Source organism: Thalassophryne amazonica, chromosome 4, assembly GCF_902500255.1.
Source record: "Thalassophryne amazonica chromosome 4, fThaAma1.1, whole genome shotgun sequence".
In the NCBI taxonomy this organism is placed as follows: domain Eukaryota; kingdom Metazoa; phylum Chordata; class Actinopteri; order Batrachoidiformes; family Batrachoididae; genus Thalassophryne; species Thalassophryne amazonica.
The window spans coordinates 73,756,162-73,778,788 of record NC_047106.1 but is presented as its reverse complement, the minus strand read 5'-3'; the positions used below and the strand labels follow the sequence as shown (position 1 = coordinate 73,778,788).

Here is a 22,627-nt window from a genome sequence, read left to right as displayed (position 1 = left end):
CAAACTTCACACTTTGTGTGAAGGGGCCAGAAAGAATTCCACTTGTAAAATTTACTTGGAATTTCTGAGTGAAAAACCTCCCTAGGTTTTTTTCAAGTAACTATCACTCCATTTTTTTTTTCAGTGTAGAAAAGCTAATACAGAGTTGTGGTTCTCAGGTTTGCTTAGTAAAATTTGCTTGATTTTACGTTATAACACTAAATACATTAACTGAGTAAATATCCCCTGATAATGTAATTTACAGTTACACTATAAAATGGTGTTAAAAAATTACAAGTAAATACCAAAGTAGCACATTATAAAAATATGTATTTTTTAAAAGTAAATGTGGAGCATTAAAAACTCAGCCACATGGGGTGTGCAGCCAGTACATTCTGAGTGCCGGTCCCAAGCCCAGATAAATGAGGAGGGTTGCGTCAGGAAGGGCATCCAGCATAAAACACGCCAACCCAACTATGCAGACTAAAAATCGAATTCCCATACCGGATCGGTCGCGGCCCGGGTTAACAACGTCCGCCACCGGTGCTGTTGCCCAACAGGGTGCCGGTGGAAATTGGGCTACTGCTGGGCGAAGATGACGAAGAAGAGGAGGAAAATGTTGCCAAAAACAGTGGGAGAAGAATAAAACTAGAAGGGTGGAAATGAGAGTGGTGACTTTGAATGTTGGTAGTATGACTGGTAAAGGGAGAGAGCTGGCTGATATGATGGAGAGGAGAAAGGTAGACATATTGTGTGTCCAAGAGACCAAGTGGAAGGGAAGTAAGAGCAGGAGCATCGGCGGTGGGTACAAGTTGTTGTACCATGGTGAGGACAGGAAGAGAAATGGTCTTGGGTCATTTTAAAGGAAGAGTATGTTAAAAGTGTGTTGGAGGTTAAGCGAGTGTCTGACAGGGTGATGAGTGTGAAGTTGGAAATTGAAGGGGTGATGATGAATATCATCAGTGCATATGCCCCACAGGTAGGTTGTGAGATGAAGGAGAAAGAAGATTTCTGGAGTGTGTTAGATGAGGTGGTGGAGAGTGTGCCCAAGCATGAAAGAGTGGTGATAGGAGCGGACTTCAATGGGCATGTTGGTGAAGGGAACAGAGGTGATGAGGAAGTAATGGGTAGATATGGTATCAAGGATAGGAATGGGGAAGGACAGATGGTAGTTGATTTTGCAAAAAGGATGGAAATGGCTGTGGTAAATACCTACTTTAAGAAAAGGGAGGAGCACAGGGTTACATATACAACCCCTGGCAAAAATTATGGAATCACCGGCCTCAGAGGATGTTCATTCAGTTGTTTAATTTTGTAGAAAAAAAGCAGATCACAGACATGACACAAAACTAAAGTCATTTCAAATGGCAACTTCTGGCTTTAACACTATAAGAAACAAGGAAAAAAAATTGTGGCAGTCAGTAACGGTTACTTTTTTAGACCAAGCAGAGGGAAAAAAATATGGAATCACTCAATTCTGAGGAAAAAAATTTATGGAATCATGAAAACAAAAGAACTCTCCAACACATCTCTCTCTCCAACAATCTTGGAAAGTGAGAGGATGCCTGGGGAGTGGAGACAAAGTGTGCTGGTTCCTATTTTCAAGAACAAGGGTGATGTGCAGAGCTGCAGTAACTACAGAGGCATAAAGTTGATCAGCCACAGCATGAAGTTATGGGAAAGAGTAGTAGAAGCTAGGCTTAGAAAACAGGTGAAGATCTGTGAGCAGCAATATGGTTTCATGCCGAGAAAGAGCACTACAGATGCAATGTTTGCTCTGAGAATACTGTTGGAGAAGTATAGAGAAGGACAAAAAGAGTTACACTGTGTGTTTGTGGACTTAGAAAAAGCTTATGATAGGGTGCCAAGAGAAGAGTTGTGGTATTGTATGAGGAAGTCTGGAGTGGCAGAGAAGTATGTTAGGGTAGTGCAGGACATGTACAAGAATAGTGTGACAGCGGTGAGATGCGCAGTCGGAATGACAGACTCGTTCAAGGTGGAGGTGGGATTGCACCAAGGATCAGCTCTGAGTCCTTTCTTGTTTGCAGTGGTGATGGACAGGTTGACGGATGAGATCAGACAGGAGTCCCCAGGGACTATGATGTTTGCAGATGACATTGTGATCTGTAGTGAGAGTAGAGAGCAAGTTGAGTCTAGTCTGGAGAAGTGGAGATATGCTTTGGAGAGAAGGGGAATGAAAGTCAGTAGAAGCAAGACTAAGTACATGTGTGTGAATAGGAGGGAGCCCAGTGGAATAGTGCAGTTACAAGGAGTAGAAGTGGTGAAAGCAGATGAGTTTAAATATTTGGGGTCAACTGTTCAAAGTAATGGAGAGTGTAGTAAAGAGGTGAAGAAGAGAGTGCAGGCAGGGTGAAGTGGGTGGAGAAAGGTGGCAGGAGTGATTTGTGACCGAAGAATATCAGCAAGAGTGAAGGGGAAAGTTTACAAGACAGTAGTGAGACCAACTATGTTGTACGGTTTAGAGACGGTGGCACTAACAAAAAGGCAGGAGGCAGAGCTGAAGATGTTGAGATTCTCTTTGGGAGTGACAAGAATGGACAAGATTAGGAATGAACATATCAGACGGACAGCTGGACGGTTTGGAGACAAAGTCAGAGAGGTGAGATTGAAATGGTTTGGACATGCGCAGAGGAGGGACCCAGGGTATATAGGGAGAAGGATGCTGAGGATGGAGCCACCAGGCAGGAGGAGAAGAGGTAGGCCAAAGAGGAGGTGCATGGATGTGCTGAGAGAGGACATGCAGGTGGTTGGTGTGACAGAGGAAGATACAGGGTGTGATGGAAACGATTGATCTGCTGTGGCGACCCCTAACGGGAAAGGGCCGAAAGACAAAGAAGAAGAAATGTGGAGCATTAAAAAACAATTGCAAATATAATTATGAAAACAAAGTAATATTTACAGGGCCAAAAAATAATTTTTATCAGTGTAGTTCACTGTCAGACTGTTACAGACTGGCGTCACCCATCCTTTGTATATTATGTTATTTAGCCTGCCCTCTCTGGATCAGTCTTCCATTGTCAGGCTGGGCTCATTTCTCTCCAGCTGGTTTGAATGGATCTGTTTCAGGATGTCTTCCAGGTCCTGGTGTGTTTTTCTAGTATTCTTCTCCCACAAGTTTAAGTATCCTCTGGTAAAATAAAGATACTGCTGGCCCTGACACCTGTCCCTAGAAAATCCACTCTCATCACAAACTGTCATATACCCCCACTGTCTACCACCAGATGGTCACCATCCAGCCAAGAGCACTTCCATATTGCACCATGCCCACTAGTCCCAGCTGAATGGAACTTGGCACAGTCTGGTACTCATTGGAGCAAACCACAGTATTCTACCAAAATGGTAAAAGAAAGCACAAACTCCAATACCTGTGCTCTCAGTTCTGACTACCACCATACCAGGTTCTGTTATAGGGTACAAACAGACATGAACACAATTTAGTGCAGCAGATGACAGAATATTTACAGAGGAATCTTGCAAATAGTGACAGACGCACCAAATTTGGCACAAGTACTCCTTAGACATTGCTCTTTACAAAAAAAACATTGGCTACTTGAATTGTCAATAGGCAGCCAGGTAGGGGTCAAGTGAGAATTATACATTAAAATATGCTCAGTCATATTGAAAAATCACTTACTCACTCATCTTCAACTGCTTACTCCAATTAAGGGTCACAGGGGGCTGGAGCCTGTCCCAGCAGTCATAGGGTGTGAGGCGGGGTACACCCAGGACAGATATTGAAAACTATGCCCTATAATTTGTCTGATCACAGAGATTCCAACAAGGCATAGTTTGGACTATCTGTGACTGAATGTTAAGGATAAAAACAGCAGGAATGGTGGCAAAGGTCAATTTCATGTACATGGGTCAAAAGTTAAGGGCCACTTCACACATAGAACAATTGAAGCCAACTAACGCACGAAGGAGGAATTGCATGCCATTCATGAAAAATCTGAGCCACCTCTAATGCCTCGTACACCTGTCGCCACAACCATTCACACCCGTGGCCAAAAGAGAGAGAGTGCCCTGTGAGAGCCCATTCAATCCCTCTCTCACCAGTTGTCAGCCAAATTCCAGGTACTGCACGCGAACATCCAATATCACCTGCGTAGCACTTAAGAAATGTAGTGCAATTTGCGCAGTCAGCACAAAAATAGTGAGCAGGTGACCACTTTTGACCTGGCTGTGAAATTTGTCTAACTGCTCCCACGATTGTGGCGTTGCCAAGCAACACACATGTGGTGTGCCAGAGTGTCGGCTCGCCCCGTCAACACGTGGGGTACATGTGCATCGTGCGTGTGTTGCGCTCCCCGCTCCCCCCCAACAACATGTGATGTGCATGCCCCCCCCCCCCCACAGCACATGTGGCGTGTTTCACGTGAGATTTGTTTAAGTTCCATTGCAAAAAGCAACACACAAGTGGCATGCATGTGTATCACATGTGTGCACGTGTCACGTGTTTCACGCTCCCCCCTAACACATGTGACATGTTGGGAGGCGCACACTTGCATAAAATGCTGATACGTATGTACAGATAGGGAGCGACCAGCCAAGTCTGAGCACACACAGCACAGCAAGCCACCTCTTGGCTAGAGACTCACTGACAGCTGCAAATGACAGCTCAGTGCACACAAAATGTCACAGTAAAAACACAGAAACCACAGCCAGGACAGGTATATAAATAAGTACTACAATAACTGCATACACAATTACATGCCAAAATAACAAAATAAATAAATAAATAATCACATAACACAGAAACAGAGAGTGACACATTGGTCTTTGCACTGAATGGACAGGGGGTGTGGCTACAAACAGCAGCAGATGTTGAGATCTTTGGACCTGGAAGTCACAGCTGTAGAACATCACATCTGTCTGGCAGGACATGGATGTCCTTACTCACGGATGTCCTGAGCAGCACGCCGCAGGACAGACACCGCATTATGTGGAGCATCGCTCATGTGGGTGACTTGAAATTCAGATCGCCTGCTGCATGTCCACACGATCTGATGATCCATTTCACCAGGGACAGCCTGTCGCTGTGTGCGCTGTGCACACGTTCCAGCCCGTCACAAAAGTGATATATGTTTTATGTATTTCCATGTGACGACAGAAAGCACACAAACACGTGTCACGGTGGACAGTTGTATGGTCATGTCCTTCTGTGTTCGGAAGGACATGACCTAATATCTATCTGTGGTGCAAATTTGGTGAGAATCCATACAGTAGTTCTGATGTAATCATGCTAACAGTAATCTTTCAAAGCCTATATAAAGTAAAACTTGATCCAGAATCCAGATCCGGATCACCTCCAAAATTTAATGGAGTCTTCTTTGGTCTAATATCTATACGTGGTAAAATTTTCTTCAAAATCAATGCAGTAGTTTTGATGTAATCTTGCTAACAGACAGACAGACAGACAAATAAATAAATGCTATTGATTTTATTATGTTCTTGGCGGACGTAAAAAACAAACAAACAAAACAATAGTAATACTCATTCTGGTTATGAAAGAATGGTGAATCTTAAGGCCCGGTCACACAACATACGACGATTCCTGAACGAAGGGAAAAAGTAAAAAAAAAGTCACCAATTGTTGAGAAAAAGTGGACGAACAAGCTTTATCATTGAATAGCCTGTGAAGCAAGAGCACAAAAGGAACGAAAGAGGAACAAAATGAAACCGAAGCTAACGATCTCCATGCTTTAAATGAAATGGTCCTCGAGCCATTGGTGGAGCAGTGTGTGTCTGCATCTCTGCATTCCAGGACTCGGTGCCGGGATGGAGCTCACAGAAGCGTGTGATCTGACCCACTGTGGAGATCTGTGTGCACGTCAGTGGGTCCACCTGCTCTGCTTCCTTGTCCAGAACAAAAGAGGGATCATCTCATTCATCATCAGAATCATCACTGTCTGATGACATGCTGCATGCTCCGTCTTGCTCCAATTAAAACAAAAAAAATGCTGGTTTGCCGTGGTGGCACTGTGTTACGTTACTAAGCCATATATATTGATATTAATATATTGATATTGATATATAACAGAAAACTGTCAAAAGAGGGAATAAATATAAGTGTAAAGCAGAGCAGTAAATTGATCTGTCCATGTGAATGATACACATTGACTCCCCATATGCGGTTATTTCCACCAGCTGATCACTGAGCAGCTGATCCACAATGTGAATTCCGCCTTCCAGAACAGTTCTTATATAATCATCTGAATCATCTACCTGTTTCCACATGTACATAAGGGCTGGATTGTCATTCTGACACTCATATTATTATATTTAATAAAAAATAATAAGCATACGCAGGAGGCGGTGGCTGCTGCTGCCACTGCTGCTGTTGCTGTACCGTCAGAAATTAAACAAGTTTTTTTGTTGTTTCAGATTCAGCACTTGCTTGTACCAGGAGTGTGGTTTTAATTTTATTTTTGGTAAAATAATTAATTGTAGCCACACAAAAGATTGATTCTGGCCTATATAAGGTGCCTGAGCCCAGTGAAGATGACCCCCCCCCCCCCACCACCACCCAGATGAAAAAAAAAAATCCAAGCAGGCTGAGTTTTCCCTGTAATTTCTGACGGTACATGAACGCAGCAGCAGCAGCACTCACAAACCGGCTTCTGCACTGTGTGAAAACATTCAGCTGGTCGAACAAAGTCAAACTAAATGCTAACGTTACAAAAACTAAACAATAAAAAACCGTCAAGATGAAATGAAAAATGAAAAGTGCCGGCTGCAGGAACGAAGCTGCGCGAGGTTAAACGATGTCAACAAAAGTCAACGAAAGTCCCAATTTCTTGTTTCATTTAGGCTTCATTGCCCTTCGTTAAGTGCCATGTGACCAGACCTTTACTCGTGAGACATCTTGCAATTTTCTGTCCTTAACCATTTTATGTGTGTCTAAGTGCCACAGCTATGTCTGTTCAGGTCACCTGGTTGAGCAGTACTCCAAATTGTGTCCTCTGTTAGATGCTGCCCTTCCGGAACAGGCTTTCCTTCTCGCCATTGTTTGACAGCTTCCTGGAAATATCTTGCAGACTCTTCCTCATCAAATTTCCCTCCAAGAAGAGAGTTGGGAAAATTCTCCCCTTTCTCAACCAACACCTGCAACAAAAATGTCACTTTTTATAGGAGCAGTGGATGACCAAACAGATGTGAAGTTAAGGATCTTCACAGTAATTATGAAAGTTGTAAGCCTGCAAAAACACAACAATGCATCCAAAAAGAGTCTTCTGGTGTGCATGAACACTAAAGGTTAGGGATAACTGAGTGTGGCTTATTGTATTTTGGAATTTATTTTTATTTTTGATGAAAATTAATTTGTTGTTAATACACCTATTCCACAGTACATCATTTTATTACAATCCCTCACGATCCAGAAAATGTGCAAAAACATGATGAAACTGCTTATCCCGACTTGCCTCCTATCAGGCTGGCTTATAAAGGGCAGACCTGGCAACTGACTGGCAACTCACTCGAAAACAAAAGTAAAGCTGCAGTTGGCTGAGTTCTCAGCCAGAACGGCAACAAACACTGCTTCTGATTCATATTTTTTATCATGTTTTTAAATGAGTGAAGCATCACGCAGCCGCGTGGAGCTCACTCATGGTACAGGGCCTCCTAAACAGGAAGTGGCAATTTTCAAATCCACAGTAAAACAGGAAATGTTCAAATGTCAAACACTTCCTGGATTGACATACGAGATCCCATGGAATCTCACGGGAACTTGGTGGCAAGATCACACTCAAACAGGAAGTGCCAACTTTTCAGTCACTGTGAAAAAGGAAATGTTGAACACTTCCTGGCATGGGTGGAGCTAGAACGGAGGCCAGGGTTTCACTGGACTCCCCTGAAATCTGATTGGACACAGATGATTGACATGTCATGGCACTGCCCGTCTGGTTGAAAGACCTGCATTTTCAAATTAGTGAGTCACATTGACTGCTAGGTTCCTCCTGTCCAGTAGTTTGTGCTGGGTACCACAAAAAGTTCTAATCCACCTTAGTAGAAGAAGAAAAATGTTTGCTTCAGATTTGAACTGATATGTTGTTTGAACTATGGACTTCTAATCACACCAAACTTATATTGGTGAGTAAACGACTGGATTTTACGCCAGAAATGAGGTCCAGTTTGTTAAAATCAGCATTTCTCCTTTAATTCAGGTTGCCTTATATACACATTTAAGCTAACAAACAGCAGCTGGTTCATGCTCTGTTGGCTTATTAGTGCAGCAGATAACTGAAACAATCATTCAAATGGTGATACAACCATCAAATTCAGCACAAATACAGCTGGAGCAAAATTAATAGAGCAACTTTAACTTTTGACCCATGTACAAACTGAAATTCACCTTTGTCAACATTCTTGCTGCTTTTACCTCATAACTCCATAACATTCAGTCACAGATTGTCCAAACTATACCTTTTTTGGAATCTTTATGATCAGGCAAATAATGTGGTGTAGTTTTCTATATGATTTTTGACCCCTGTGTAATTCTTCAATTGACCCCTACCTGACTGCCAATTGAAAATTCAAGTGGCCAGTCAGTTTTTTCAAATGAGTTCATGTCTATGGATTATTTGTGCCAGATTTGATGTTCGTATCACCATTTGCAGGATTCCACTAAAAATATTCTCTTATCTGCTGCACTATATATGAGATGTAAGATGCTGCTCCTCAGTGTTTCTCAATTGCCCTCAAAGGTATTGGAACACTTGGTATTTCACACATTTTAATTTGTTTATTCCATTTCAAATACATTTTTTTTCTAAAATGATCTTCCTTAACTCAAACTGAAGGCAAATCTCTGCAACTTGATATAAATTAATTAAAAATATAAAATCCAGCTTCCTAGTGAAGTGGTGCAGAGGAGAATTTTCTTAAAAAGAAGACCCGATAGTTCAGCTACAATTTGACAGAAAGTACATTTGAGATGAAAGCCTAGATTTGATGTTTTGGTGAAAGAAACTTTTGTATTTCTTCATAATAGATGTAAATAAAGTCCAAGACATATTCAGTGACTTGGAAATGTTCATGTTTCCTTCCCCTGACTTGTCTAAAGAAAACTGGCAATAAAACTGATTATTATTTACAGGTTTGATCAAGTTTTAGAGATTTGCTTTCAATTTGAGTTTGAGGAAGATAATTTTAGGAATTTTTATTCTTTATTTTTTGTATTTCCTGTATTTGAAATGGCATAAACAAATTAAAATGTGTGAAATTCCAACTATTCCAATGCTTTTGGAGGGCACAGTATCCTAACCTTATGATGAGTACAAAACGAGTGTGGTATTGTTCCTGTTTTGTTTAAGAATGTTTAATTTTCACTGCTGCTGCACTTTGTGTCAAATCATAATCATATCATACATCATATTGATATGAAAATTCAGTAAGGTATATCTTCTATTATACATTCCAAATCTAAGGTGGAACTCTACTAGTGTTTATGAAGGTACAACTAAATATCTTTAAAAGTGAGAGAGAGAGAGAGAGAGGAGCCACTTAGGTGCCTGGTCTTGAGAACCAGGGATGGTAGGTTGAAAAGCTTTTTCATCCCATGGGAACTCTCCCTACCCACCTAAGTGGCTCAAGAATATGGACATCATATATATAAGTGACATTTACATGACAATTTATATGACAATATTGAGATAAGATAATTTGGCCATATTGTACAACCATACTGTCAACTAGCTGAAAACTTTGAATATTAATTTACATCGACATTAAAAAAAATGCTTAAAGTGGCAGGGGGGTAAGAGGGCTGTAATTAGGGGGGGGAGCAGCTGAAAAGCAAAAAAAGAAAATGCTTAAAAAGTTGGGGAGTATGGGGGGCAGAGCCGCTCCAGAAGCTGAAAGCCAAAATAAGGAAAATGCTTAAAAAGGGGGGGGGGAGGGGTCTGGGGGGGGGCTCAGCTGAAAGCTGAAAGGCATTAGTCATGCTCATCCTCCCAAGAACCATTTTACTGAAAAAAGTCTGAAGGACCTAAAGGACATGGCTGGATGGCAAGGAGCTCTTCCAGGCATGTGAGAGGCAAATAAAGAAAAATGCTTAAAAAGGCAAGGGGTCTGGTTTTTGCCATGCTAATGCTCCCCTGAAGCATTTACTCAAAATAAAGTCTGAAGGATCTAAATGACATGGTGAAATGCTGACGAGCTTCGCTCATTCATGTCTGAGACATGCATATTACATGTTTCAATCAAACAAGTTTCAAGCTGTACTCAGGTAGGACTACCCCATTTAAAGATGTTTGAACATGACTGAAGCTGCCAAGACAACGAACACCCGGAAGTGGACACATAATGATGCCGACTTGCCAAATTGGGATGAAATTTTTGAACAGCTTAAAAATTTCACCTCGATTTTAAAACTGGTGCAGATGATGGCTATAACTACAGTGCATTCAGAAGGTATTCACAGAGCTTCACTTTTTTGCATTTTGTGATGTTACAGCCCTATTCCAAAATGGAGTAATTTCATTTTTTCCACTCAAAGTTCTACTCACAACACCCAAACTTTGTTGATGCACCTTTGGCAGCAATTGTGGCCTCAAGTCTTCTTGAATATGACGTTACAAGCTTGGTGCACCTATCTCTGAGTTGTTTTGACCATTCCTCTTTGCAGCACTTCTCAAACTCCATCAGGTTGGATGGGGAGCACTGGTGCACAGCCATTTTCAGATCTCTCCAGAGATATTCAATCAGATACAGGTCTGGGCTCTGGTTGGACCCTCAAAGACATTCACAGAGGTGCCCTGAAGCCACTCCTTTGATATCTTGGCTGTGTGCTTAGAGCAGGGGTGGCCAAGTTCGGTCCTCGAGAGCTACCTTCCTGACACTCTTAGTTGTCTCCCTGCTCCAGCACACCTGAATCCAATGAAAGACTTGTTAGCAGACTTTTAATGAGCCTTTCATTGGATTCAGGTGTGTTGGAGCAGGGAGACAACTAAGAGTGTCAGGAAGGTAGCTCTCGAGGACCGAACTTGGCCACCCCTGGCTTAGAGTCATTGTCCTGCTGAAAGACGAACCTTTTTCCCATCTGAGTCAGATTTTCATCCAGGATGTAACTGTCCTCTTGGTATCCGTCCATCTGCGGGAGACAATGGTGTAGTGCCCAGTTTGTTTTTTGCATTTTTTGTTTTGTTTGTATATATATATATATAGAGAGAGAGAGAGAGAGAGAGAGAGAGAGAGAGAGAGAGAGAGAGAGAGAGAGAGAGAGACTTTTTCACTTTCAACTTTTCCGAAATCCTGACAAGTCTCCCAGTTCCTGCTGCTGAAAAACATTTCCACAGCATGATGCTGCCACCAACATGCTTCACTGTAGGGATGGTGCCTGGTTTCCTCCAAACATGGCACCTGGCATTCACACCAAAGAATTCAATCTTTGTCTCATCAGACCAGAGAATTTTCTTTCTCATTATCTCAGAGTCCTTCAGGTGCCTTTTGATAAAGGTGGGCTGCCATGTGCCTTTAACTAAGGAGTGGCTTCCATCTGGCCATGCTACCATATAGGCCTGACTGCTGGATTGCTGCAGAGATGGTTGCCCATCTGAAAGGTTCTCCTTGCTCCACAGAAGAAGGCTGGAGCTCTGTCAGAGTGAACATTGAGTTCTTGGTCACCTCATTGGCTAAGGCCCTTCTCTCCCGATCGCTCAGTTTAGACAAGCAGCCAGCTCTTGGAAGAGTCCCGGTGGACCCTAACTTTTTCCATTTATGGATGATGGCGGCCACTGTGCTCATTGGGACCTTCAAAGCAGCAGAAATGTTTCTGTACACTTCCTAAGGTTTGTGCATCGAGACAGTCCTACAACCCCAATTCCAATGAAGTTCGGACATTGTGTAAAATGTAAATAAAAACAGAATACAATGATTTGCAAATCCTCTTAAACCTATATTCAGTTGAATACACCACATAGACAAGATATTTAATATTCAAACTGATAAACTTTGTTTTTGTGCAAATATTTGCTCATTTTGAAATGGATACATGCAACACGTTTCAAAAAAGCTGGGACAATGGTATGTTTACCGCTGTTTTCCATCACGTTTGCTTCTAACAACACTTAATAAGCGTTTGGGAAGTGAGGACACTAATTGTTGAAGCTTTGTACATGGAATTCTTTCCCATTCTTGCTTGATGTACGACTTCAGTTGTTCAACAGTCTGGGGTCTCCGTTGTCGTATTTTGCGCTTCATAATGTGCCACACATTTTCAATGGGTGACAGGTCTGGACTGCAGGCAGGCCAGTCTAGTACCCGCACTCTTTTACTGCGAAGCCACGCTATTGTAACGTGCAGAATGTGGCTTGGCATTGTCTTGCTGAAATAAGCAGGGACGTCCCTGAATAAGACATTGCTTGGATGGCACCATGTGTTGCTCCAAAACCTGGATGTACCTTTTAGCATTGATAGTGCCATCACAGTTATTTAAGTTGCCCATGCCATGGGCACTAACACACCCCATACCATCACAGATGCTGGCTTTTGAACTTTGTTCTGTTCGGCATCAGAATTTTGGCTCTCTGTTGGGACTGTTTACACAGAGACTGCTACCTGCTGCTTTGGACTTGAACTAACAGTCTTTTTCAAGACTTTTTTACTTTTTTACTTTTTTACCTTTTTACTTTTTTTTTTTTTACTTTTTTACTGTGCTCCAACGCCTAAGGAAGACCTCTAACGGTCGAAACATCGCGACAGAGCACTTTTATCAGCTAACTTTCATCAGCGTTGGCAAGCTAACTAGCTTGCTAACGCTTTCGTTTTTATTTTTTTATTTTTTTTTTTTATCACTGTTGTCGTGCGTTATCTGTGCTGCTCCAAAGCGTGTTTAGTCGATTTTTATTTTATTTTGGCACCGTTGTCGTGCGTTCGCTGTTGTCGTGCGTTGCCTGTGCTGCTTCATGGCCTGTTTGGTGCCTTGATTGGGGCACTCCTTCTGCTGAATCACCTCTAAATTATTTACACATTATTCACTTTGTGTGTTTTTAGGAATCCGCTAGGTTGCGTAGCTACTAGCTCTTAGCCGATTTAGCATGGCGGCTTCTCCTGTCTCTCCCGTACTTTTCTGCTCTGGGTGTGAAATGTTTAGTTATTCCTCGGCCTCCTTTAGCAGTAACGGTACTTGTAATAAGTGCAGCTTATTCGTAGCTTTGGAGGCCAGGCTGGGCGAATTGGAGACTCGGCTCCGCACCATGGAAAATTCTACAGCTAGCCTGGCCCCTGTAGTCGGTGCGGACCAAGGTAGCTTAGCCGCCGTTAGTTCCCCCCTGGCAGATCCCGGGCAGTCGGGAAAGCAGGCTGACTGGGTGACTGTGAGGAGGAAGCGTAGCCCTAAACAGAAGCCCCGTGTACACCGTCAACCCATTCACATCTCTAACCGTTTTTCCCCACTCGACGATACACTCGCCGAGGATCAAACTCTGGTTATTGGCGACTCTGTTTTGAGAAATGTGAAGTTAGCGACACCAGCAACCATTGTCAATTGTCTTCCGGGGGCCAGAGCAGGCGACATCGAAGGACATTTGAAATTGCTGGCTAAGGCTAAGCGTAAATTTGGTAAGATTGTAATTCACGTCGGCAGTAATGACACTCGGTTACGCCAATTGGAGGTCACTAAAATTAACATTAAATCGGTGTGTAACTTTGCAAAAACAATGTCGGACTCTGTTGTTTTCTCTGGGCCCCTCCCCAATCAGACCGGGAGTGACATGTTTAGCCGCATGTTCTCCTTGAATTGCTGGCTGTCTGAGTGGTGTCCAAAAAATGAGGTGGGCTTCATTGATAATTGGCAAAGCTTCTGGGGAAAACCTGGTTTTGTTAGGAGAGACGGCATCCATCCCACTTTAGATGGAGCAGCTCTCATTTCTAGAAATCTGGCCAATTTTCTTGGATCCTCCAAACTGTGACTGTCCAGCGTTGGGACCAGGAGGCAGAGCTGTGGTCTTATACACCTCTCTGCAGCTTCTCTCCCCCTGCCATCCCCTCATTACCCCATCCCCGTAGAGACGGTGCCTGCTCCCACACCACCAATAACCAGCAAAAATCTATTTAAGCATAAAAATTCAAAAGAAAAAATAATATAGCACCTTCAATTGCACCACAGACTAAAACAGTTAAATGTGGTCTATTAAACATTAGGTCTCTCTCTTCTAAGTCCCTGTTGGTAAATGATATAATAATTGATCAACGTATTGATTTATTCTGCCTAACAGAAACCTGGTTACAGCAGGATGAATATGTTAGTTTAAATGAGTCAACACCCCCGAGTCACACTAACTGTCAGAATGCTCGTAGCACGGGCCGTGGCGGAGGATTAGCAGCAATCTTCCATTCCAGCTTATTAATTAATCAAAAACCTAGACAGAGCTTTAATTCATTTGAAAGCTTGTCTCTTAGTCTTGTCCATCCAAATTGGAAGTCCCAAAAACCAGTTTTATTTGTTATTATCTATCGTCCACCTGGTCGTTACTGTGAGTTTCTCTGTGAATTTTCAGACCTTTTGTCTGACTTAGTGCTTAGCTCAGATAAGATAATTATAGTGGGCGATTTTAACATCCACACAGATGCTGAGAATGACAGCCTCAACACTGCATTTAATCTATTATTAGACTCTGTCGGCTTTGCTCAAAAAGTAAATGAGTCCACCCACCACTTTAATCATATCTTAGATCTTGTTCTGACTTATGGTATGGAAATAGAAGACTTAACAGTATTCCCTGAAAACTCCCTTCTGTCTGATCATTTTTAATAACATTTACATTTACCCTGATGGACTACCCTGCAGTGGGGAATAAGTTTCATTACACTAGAAGTCTTTCAGAAAGCGCTGTAACTAGGTTTAAGGATATGATTCCTTCTTTATGTTCTCTAATGTCATATACCAACACAGAGCAGAGTAGCTACCTAAACTCTGTAAGGGAGTTAGAGTATCTCGTCAATAGTTTTACATCCTCATTGAAGACAACTTTGGATGCTGTAGCTCCTCTGAAAAGAGAGCTTTAAATCAGAAGTGTCTGACTCTGTGGTATAACTCACAAACTCGTAGCTTAAAGCAGATAACCCGTAAGTTGGAGAGGAAATGGCGTCTCACCTATTTAGAAGATCTTCACTTAGCCTGGAAAAAGAGTCTGTTGCTCTATAAAAAAAGCCCTCCGTAAAGCTAGGACATCTTTCTACTCATCACTAATTGAAGAAAATAAGAATAACCCCAGGTTTCTTTTCAGCACTGTAGCCAGGCTGACAAAGAGTCAGAGCTCTATTGAGCTGAGTATTCCATTAACTTTAACTAGTAATGACTTCATGACTTTCTTTGCTAACAAAATTTTGACTATTAGAGAAAAAATTACTCATAACCATCCCAAAGATGTATCGTTATCTTTGGCTGCTTTCAGTGATGCCGGTATTTGGTTAGACTCTTTCTCTCCGATTGTTCTGTCTGAGTTATTTTCATTAGTTACTTCATCCAAACCATCAACATGTTTATTAGACCCCATTCCTGCCAGGTTGCTCAAGGAACTCCTACCATTATTTAATGCTTCAATCTTAAATATGATCAATCTATCTTTGTTAGTTGGTTATGTACCACAGGCCTTTAAGGTGGCAGTAATTAAACCATTGCTTAAAAAGCCATCACTTGACCCAGCTATCTTAGCTAATTATAGGCCAATCTCCAACCTTCCTTTTCTCTCAAAGATTCTTGAGAGGGTAGTTGTAAAACAGCTAACTGATCACCTGCAGAGGAATGGTCTATTTGAAGAGTTTCAGTCAGGTTTTAGAATTCATCATAGTACAGAAACAGCATTAGTGAAGGTTACAAATGATCTTCTTATGGCTTCGGACAGTGGACTTATCTCTGTGCTTGTTCTGTTGGACCTCAGTGCTGCTTTTGATACTGTTGACCATAGAATTTTATTGCAGAGATTGGAGCATGTCATAGGTATTAAAGGCACTGCGCTGCGGTGGTTTGAATCATATTTGTCTAATAGATTACAGTTTGTTCATGTAAATGGGGAATCTTCTTCACAGACTAAAGTTAATTATGGAGTTCCACAAGGTTCTGTGCTAGGACCAATTTTATTCACTTTATACATGCTTCCCTTAGGCAGTATTATTAGACAGTATTGCTTAAATTTTCATTGTTACGCAGATGATACCCAGCTTTATCTATCCATGAAGCCAGAGGATACACACCAATTAGCTAAACTGCAGGATTGTCTTACAGACATAAAGACATGGATGACCTCTAATTTCCTGCTTTTAAACTCAGATAAAACTGAACTTATTGTACTTGGCCCCACAAATCTTAGAAGCATGGTGTCTAACCAGATCGTTACTCTGGATGGCATTTCCCTGATCTCTAGTAATACTGTGAGAAATCTTGGAGTCATTTTTGATCAGGATATGTCATTCAAAGCGCATATTAAACAAATATGTAGGACTGCCTTTTTGCATTTACGCAATATCTCTAAAATCAGAAAGGTCTTGTCTCAGAGTGATGCTGAAAAACTAATTCATGCATTTATTTCCTCTAGGCTGGACTATTGTAATTCATTATTATCAGGTTGTCCTAAAAGTTCCCTAAAAAGCCTTCAGTTGGTTCAGAATGCTGCAGCTAGAGTACTGACGGGGACTAGCAGGAGAGAGCATATCTCACCCGTGTTGGCCTCTCTTCATTGGCTTCCTGTTAATTCTAGAATAGAATTTAAAATTCTTCTTCTTACTTATAAGGTTTTGAATAATCAGGTCCCATCTTATCTTAGGGACCTCGTAGTACCATATTACCCCATTAGAGCGCTTCGCTCTCAGACTGCGGGCTTACTTGTAGTTCCTAGGGTTTGTAAGAGTAGAATGGGAGGCAGAGCCTTCAGCTTTCAGGCTCCTCTCCTGTGGAGCCAGCTCCCAATTCAGATCAGGGAGACAGATACCCTCTCTACTTTTAAGATTAGGCTTAAAACTTTCCTTTTCGCTAAGGCTTATAGTTAGGGCTAGATCGGGTGACCCTGGACCATCCCTTGGTTATGCTGCTTTAGACGTAGATTGTGGGGGGGTTCCCATGATGCACTGTTTCTTTCTCTTTTTGCTCCGTATGCATCACTCTGCATTTAATCATTAGTGATCGATCTCTGCCCCCCTTCACGGCATGTCTTTTTCCTGTTTTTTTCCCTCAGCCCCAACCAGTCTCAGCAGAAGACTGCCCCTCCCTGAGCCTGGTTCTGCTGGAGGTTTCTTCCTGTTAAAAGGGAGTTTTTCCTTCCCACTGTGGCCAAGTGCTTGCTCATAGGGGGTCGTTTTGACCGTTGGGGTTTTTCATAATTATTGTATGGCCTTGCCTTACAATATGGAGCGCCTTGGGGCAACTGTTTGTTGTGATTTGGCGCTATATAAGAAAAAAAGTTGATTGATTGATTGAAACAGTCTGGATGGTCTTTTTCCTCTTTTTGTCCGGAGGACATGCCATCCATGATTTCCAAAAACAATTTGAAATGTGGTCTCATCATACCCATCAAATGACCTCGGGCCCAGAGAATGCAGTGGTGTTTCTGGATGTTGTTGATGTATGGCTTTCGCTTTGCATGGTAGAGTTTTAACTTGCACTTGTAGATGTAGCACGAACTGGATGTAGCACGAACTGGACAATGGACAAGTGTTCCTGAGCTCACACAGTAAGATCCTTTACATGATGTCGGTTTTTAATGCTGTGCCATCTGAGGGATCGAAGGTCATGGGCATTCAGTGTTGGCATCCAGGTGGACTCCATTTAAGCTGTAGAAACACCCCAAGGATGAACAGTAGAAACAGGATGTACCTGAGATCAATTTTGAGCTTCATGGCAAAGGCTGTGAATACTTACAGTATGTTCATGTGATTTCTTAGATTTTTTTTTTATTTTTAATAAATTTGCAAAAATGTAAAACCCCCCCCCAAAAAAATGACATTGTTATTATGGGGTATTGTGTCTAAAAGTTTTACAAAAAAAAAAAAAAAATCATCCATTTCGGAATAAGGCTGTAATACAACAAAAAGTGGAAGAAAGTGCAGCACTCTGAATACTTTCAGGATTCACTGTACTACGTATACTATGTTTGTTCAAGATTGACAAAAGATGGATCAAGAAGTTATTATGATGATTTAAAATGCACACCGATTTACTCTTCAGGATGAAACAGGAAGGAATGGTGCTATGTGGAATAGCACTATAACAGACAAAGAAGATGAAAAGTGGAAAGGCACTTGCCCAGATAAGATTCCCATGGAGGCATGGAAATGTCTAGGAGAGATGGCAGTGGAGTTTTTAACCAGATAGTTTGAGAAAATCTTGGAAAGTGAGATGATGCCTGAGGAGTGGAGAAGAAGTGATTATTAAGAACAAGGGTGATGTGCAGAACTGCAGTACTACAGAGGCAAAAAGTTGATCAGCCAGAGCACCAAATTATGGGAAAGAGGAGTAGAAGCTGTGCTTAGAAAAGAGGTGAAGATCTGTGAGGAGCAATTTGGTTTGATGCAGAGTAAAAATGCTCTGTTTGCTCTGAAATTGCTGATACAGAGCTATTAAGAAGGCCAGAAGAATTACATTGTGTGGTTGTGGATTTAGAAGAAGCTTATGACAGGGTGCCAAGAGAAGACTATATAACGAGAAGGATGGGTATATAAAGAGAGGGATGCTGAGAATGGTGCCACCAAGCAGGAAGAGAAGATGAAGGTCAAAGAGGAGGTTCATGGATGTGGTGAGGGAAGATATGCAGGTGGTTAGTGTGACAATGGAAAATACAGATGACACACACATAAGTATGTAAACATTTGGGCACACCTGAAGATTTCCATGATTTCCCTTTATAAATCATTGGTTGTTTGGATCAGCAATTTCACTTAAATATATCATATAGTAGACAAACACAATGATATTTGAGAAGTGAAATGAAGTTTATAGGATTTACAGAAAGTGTGCAATAATTCTATAAACATAATTAGGCAGGTGCATAAATTTGGGTACCCCAGCAGAAAAAATACATCAATATTTAGTAGATACTCCTTTTGCAGAAATAACAGCCTCTAAATGCTTCCTATAGCTTCCAATGAGTGTCTGGATTCTGGATGAATGTATTTTGGACCATTCTTCTTTACAAAACATCTCAGGTTTGCTGGTTTCTGAGCATGGACAGCCCGCTTAAAATCACACTACAGATTTTCAATAATGTTCATGTCTGGGGACTGAGATGGCCATTCTAGAACATTGTACTTATTCCTCTGCATGAATGCCTTAGTAGATTTTGAGCAGTGTTTCGGGTTCTTCAACTTTGTCACTGATTCTTGAACATTGTTCTCAAGAATCTGTTGATACTGACTGGAATCCATGTGATCCTCAACTTTAACAAGATTCCCAGTACCTGCACTGGCCACACAGCCCCACAGCATGATGGAACCATCTCCAAATTTTACTGTAGGTAGCAAGTGTTTTTCTTGGAATGCTGTGATCTTTTTCAGCCATGCATACCGCCCCCTGTTATGTCCAAATAACTCAATTTTAGCTTTATCAATCCACAGCACCTTATTCCAAAATGAAGCTGGCTTGTCCAAATGTGCGTTAGCATACCTCAAGTGACTCTGTTTGTGGCATGTATGTAGAAAAGGCTTCCTCTGCATTACAGCATCATACAGCATATCTTTGTGCAAAGTGTGCTGTGTAGTTGAACATGGCACAGAGACACTATCTGCAGCAAGAACATGCTGTAGGTCTTTGGAGCAGGTCTGTGAGTTGACTACGACTGTTCTCACCATCCTTTGCTTCACCTTATCTGAGATTTTTCTTGGCCTGCCACTTCGGGCCCTAACTAGTACGGTGCCTGTGGTCTTCTCTTTCCTCACTATATTCCTCACAGTGGAAACTGACAGCTGAAATCTCTGAAATAGCTTTTTGTATCCTTCCCCTAAACCATGATGTTGAACAAATTTTGTTTTCAGGTCATTTGAGAGGTGTTTAGAGGCTCCCATGTTGTGACTCATTGGAAGAGATGCAAAGAGGGAAAACATTTGCAAATGGCCACCTTAAATACCCTTTCTCATAATTGGATTCACCTGTGTAAGGAGGTCAAGGGTCAGTGAGCTTACCAAACCAATTTTATTTTAGTGCTAAATGTATTCAAATCAATAAAATGGCAAGGGTGCCCAAATTTATGCACCTGCCTATTTTTGTTTAAATAATTATTGCACACTTTCTGTAAATACTACGTTGTAGAAACTTCATTTCACTTCTCAAATACCAGTGTGTTCATCTGCTATATGATACATTTAACTGAAATCTCTGATCCAGACAACCAATGATTTATAAAGGAAAATCATGAAAATTATCAGGAGTGCCCAAACGTTTGCATACAACTGTATATAGTCTCTCAACCCCACCTTACACATATTGTCATGGTTTTTGCACGTCATAACATCATTTAGAACTTTATCAATGCCAACCCCATAAGCTCAGAAGCAAACAGCAGAGGAAATTAATAGGGTACAATATTTCCATCAATGGAGCCAAATTTCCTGAAAGTAATTAATAAATAAGTAAGTACAATACAATACAATATTTTTTACTGATCATCCACACTGTCTGCTCCCGGTGTGTCGTGAGCACCTTGCAGCAGCACCCTGACTTTGGTGTGTGTGTGTGGGGGGGGGGGAGGATGCGAAGCATCATTGCCAAAGCACTAGATGCACAGTAATCGTATGCAAACACTATAAAACAAGGCCACTGTTGACAACTGTCAAACACCCCATTTGGAGCATACAAACTTATCATTTTAAGTGCTTAGCAACAACATAAGAATTACCCTGAACATCATCACTATGTAGCTACTGTACGCACTTGTATTTGTTGTAGACACAAGTTTATTAATGCACAGCAACACTGAATATGGAATGACAAAGTTACTGTTATATGAACTCTATAATAGCACTGAGGATATATTTCTAACATTAGCTACACGCATACCTCAAAAGTCATTATTTTACATGTGAAGTCAAATTGACATGTTACCTGCTCACATCGTGTATCTCTATGTCATTGGACAAAAAACAACTCATAGTGAAACTTTCGTAATGAATATTCTAAAGACCTGGGGCTGAATTCATTATTCTGCTCCATTAATCTCAACTGTCCAAATATGCTGCAGGAGTTTTCTGTAGAATGTTATATCATGTCCTTGAATGTTTCTGGTATGGGTTCACCAATCTGAATTTTTCTTCTTTTGATTCAAGTAGCAAACCACAGTTTCAGCTGATACTAACCCACTGTCACTGCATTTGAACTCATTCTTTAACAGGAAGTGTGACACTTTGATGAAAAATCACTTGTTCACAAGGACAGTAGATCACAACAATTCATAAATATCTATGGGTGATTCTTAGACTACGGGCAGTTATTATGTCCTTTGATCATATTGTATGAAAAACAGTAAAAAAGGGGAAATTTCACACTTTTATAGTTATCTTTACAATGAAAGTGTTTTAAGAAATTTGTTCTCGTAGTCTATTATGACTTTTTCACCTTTTTTCAGCAGCATTATATGCAAATATTGCCATTTTGTGCTTGTCCCACACCCAGACTTTTGATCTTCAATGATAAAAATGAATGAATGGTTTTAAAATATCTCTGAATAAAATATCAGTAAAATAATCAAAACATAATTGGGGTATTCAGTGTCATACAACTGTTGTGATTTTTTTTAAACAAAATGTAGTTGTCCCACACTATTGCCGTAATTTCCACCACAACACTATAATGTCCCTTTAAACAATTTGTATGAAAGATTGTTTGGGTAGTTTCTATGGAGATAAGCAGTGACATCAGAGCACATGTATATAGCGCCAAATCACAACAAACAACTGCCCCAAGGCGCTTTATATTGTAAGGCAATGGTGTGGTGGAAATTACATTTACAAGGCCAATAGTACCCGTAGTTAAAGATCACCCCCATGCAGGTTTTACTTTCAAGAGGTTTATGACACTGAATTGCATTTAAGACAGACAAAAACTTGGGATCTGTGACCAAGCGCCCTAAATGATACCCCCACTCTGCCAAGAGTTTTTTTTTTTTTTTTGCATGTATTACTATAGTTTCCAGAGCTCTTTAATTTGAGATTTGTGTCCATTATTGTATTGCAAGTTTAATATTGGCATTTATTCTTTTATTAGTGGAGTGTCTTTTGTTTTGTGATTTGATACCTGGGACAGTGCTCTAATAATAATAATAATAATAATAAGAAGAAGAAGAACTGTTATTCTTATTGTTATTAACAAATTAGATTTTTTTCAGGATATATAAGACAAGCCAGAGTGTAACCTGCAGAACCTCCCTCACTAGTTAAAAACAGCAAGAAAAAAAAAAAAACTTAAGGGCCTTTCACACAGAATGCACAAATGCAGCACACGTCACTCTAAAACCCATTATTTTCAATGAGAAGCGTTGCACTGACAATTTTCCACATCTGCTTGCAGCATTCACAGCATGCCACACATGATCTGAAAGGCCTTTAATAACATGCTATACAATATATTGTTGGTTGTAAATGTTTTGTGAATTTTCATGTAACAAACAGGTGAATGTCTGTACATGTAACTGACAAATACATTATATTA

The 22,627-nt window shown here is 41.0% G+C and overlaps 1 protein-coding gene across 2 annotated transcripts in view; it reads right to left on the bottom strand.

Annotated features, from left to right (window-relative positions):
- zbbx (zinc finger, B-box domain containing) overlaps positions 1–22,627 on the bottom strand; it is a 262,691-nt gene that overhangs the window by 64,391 nt on the left and 175,673 nt on the right. For both annotated transcript variants that reach the window (XM_034168122.1, XM_034168123.1), the window contains exon 7: positions 6,933–7,104. In XM_034168122.1, coding sequence (XP_034024013.1) covers positions 6,933–7,104 — 172 coding nt within the window. The remainder of the gene's footprint in view (positions 1–6,932; positions 7,105–22,627) is intronic.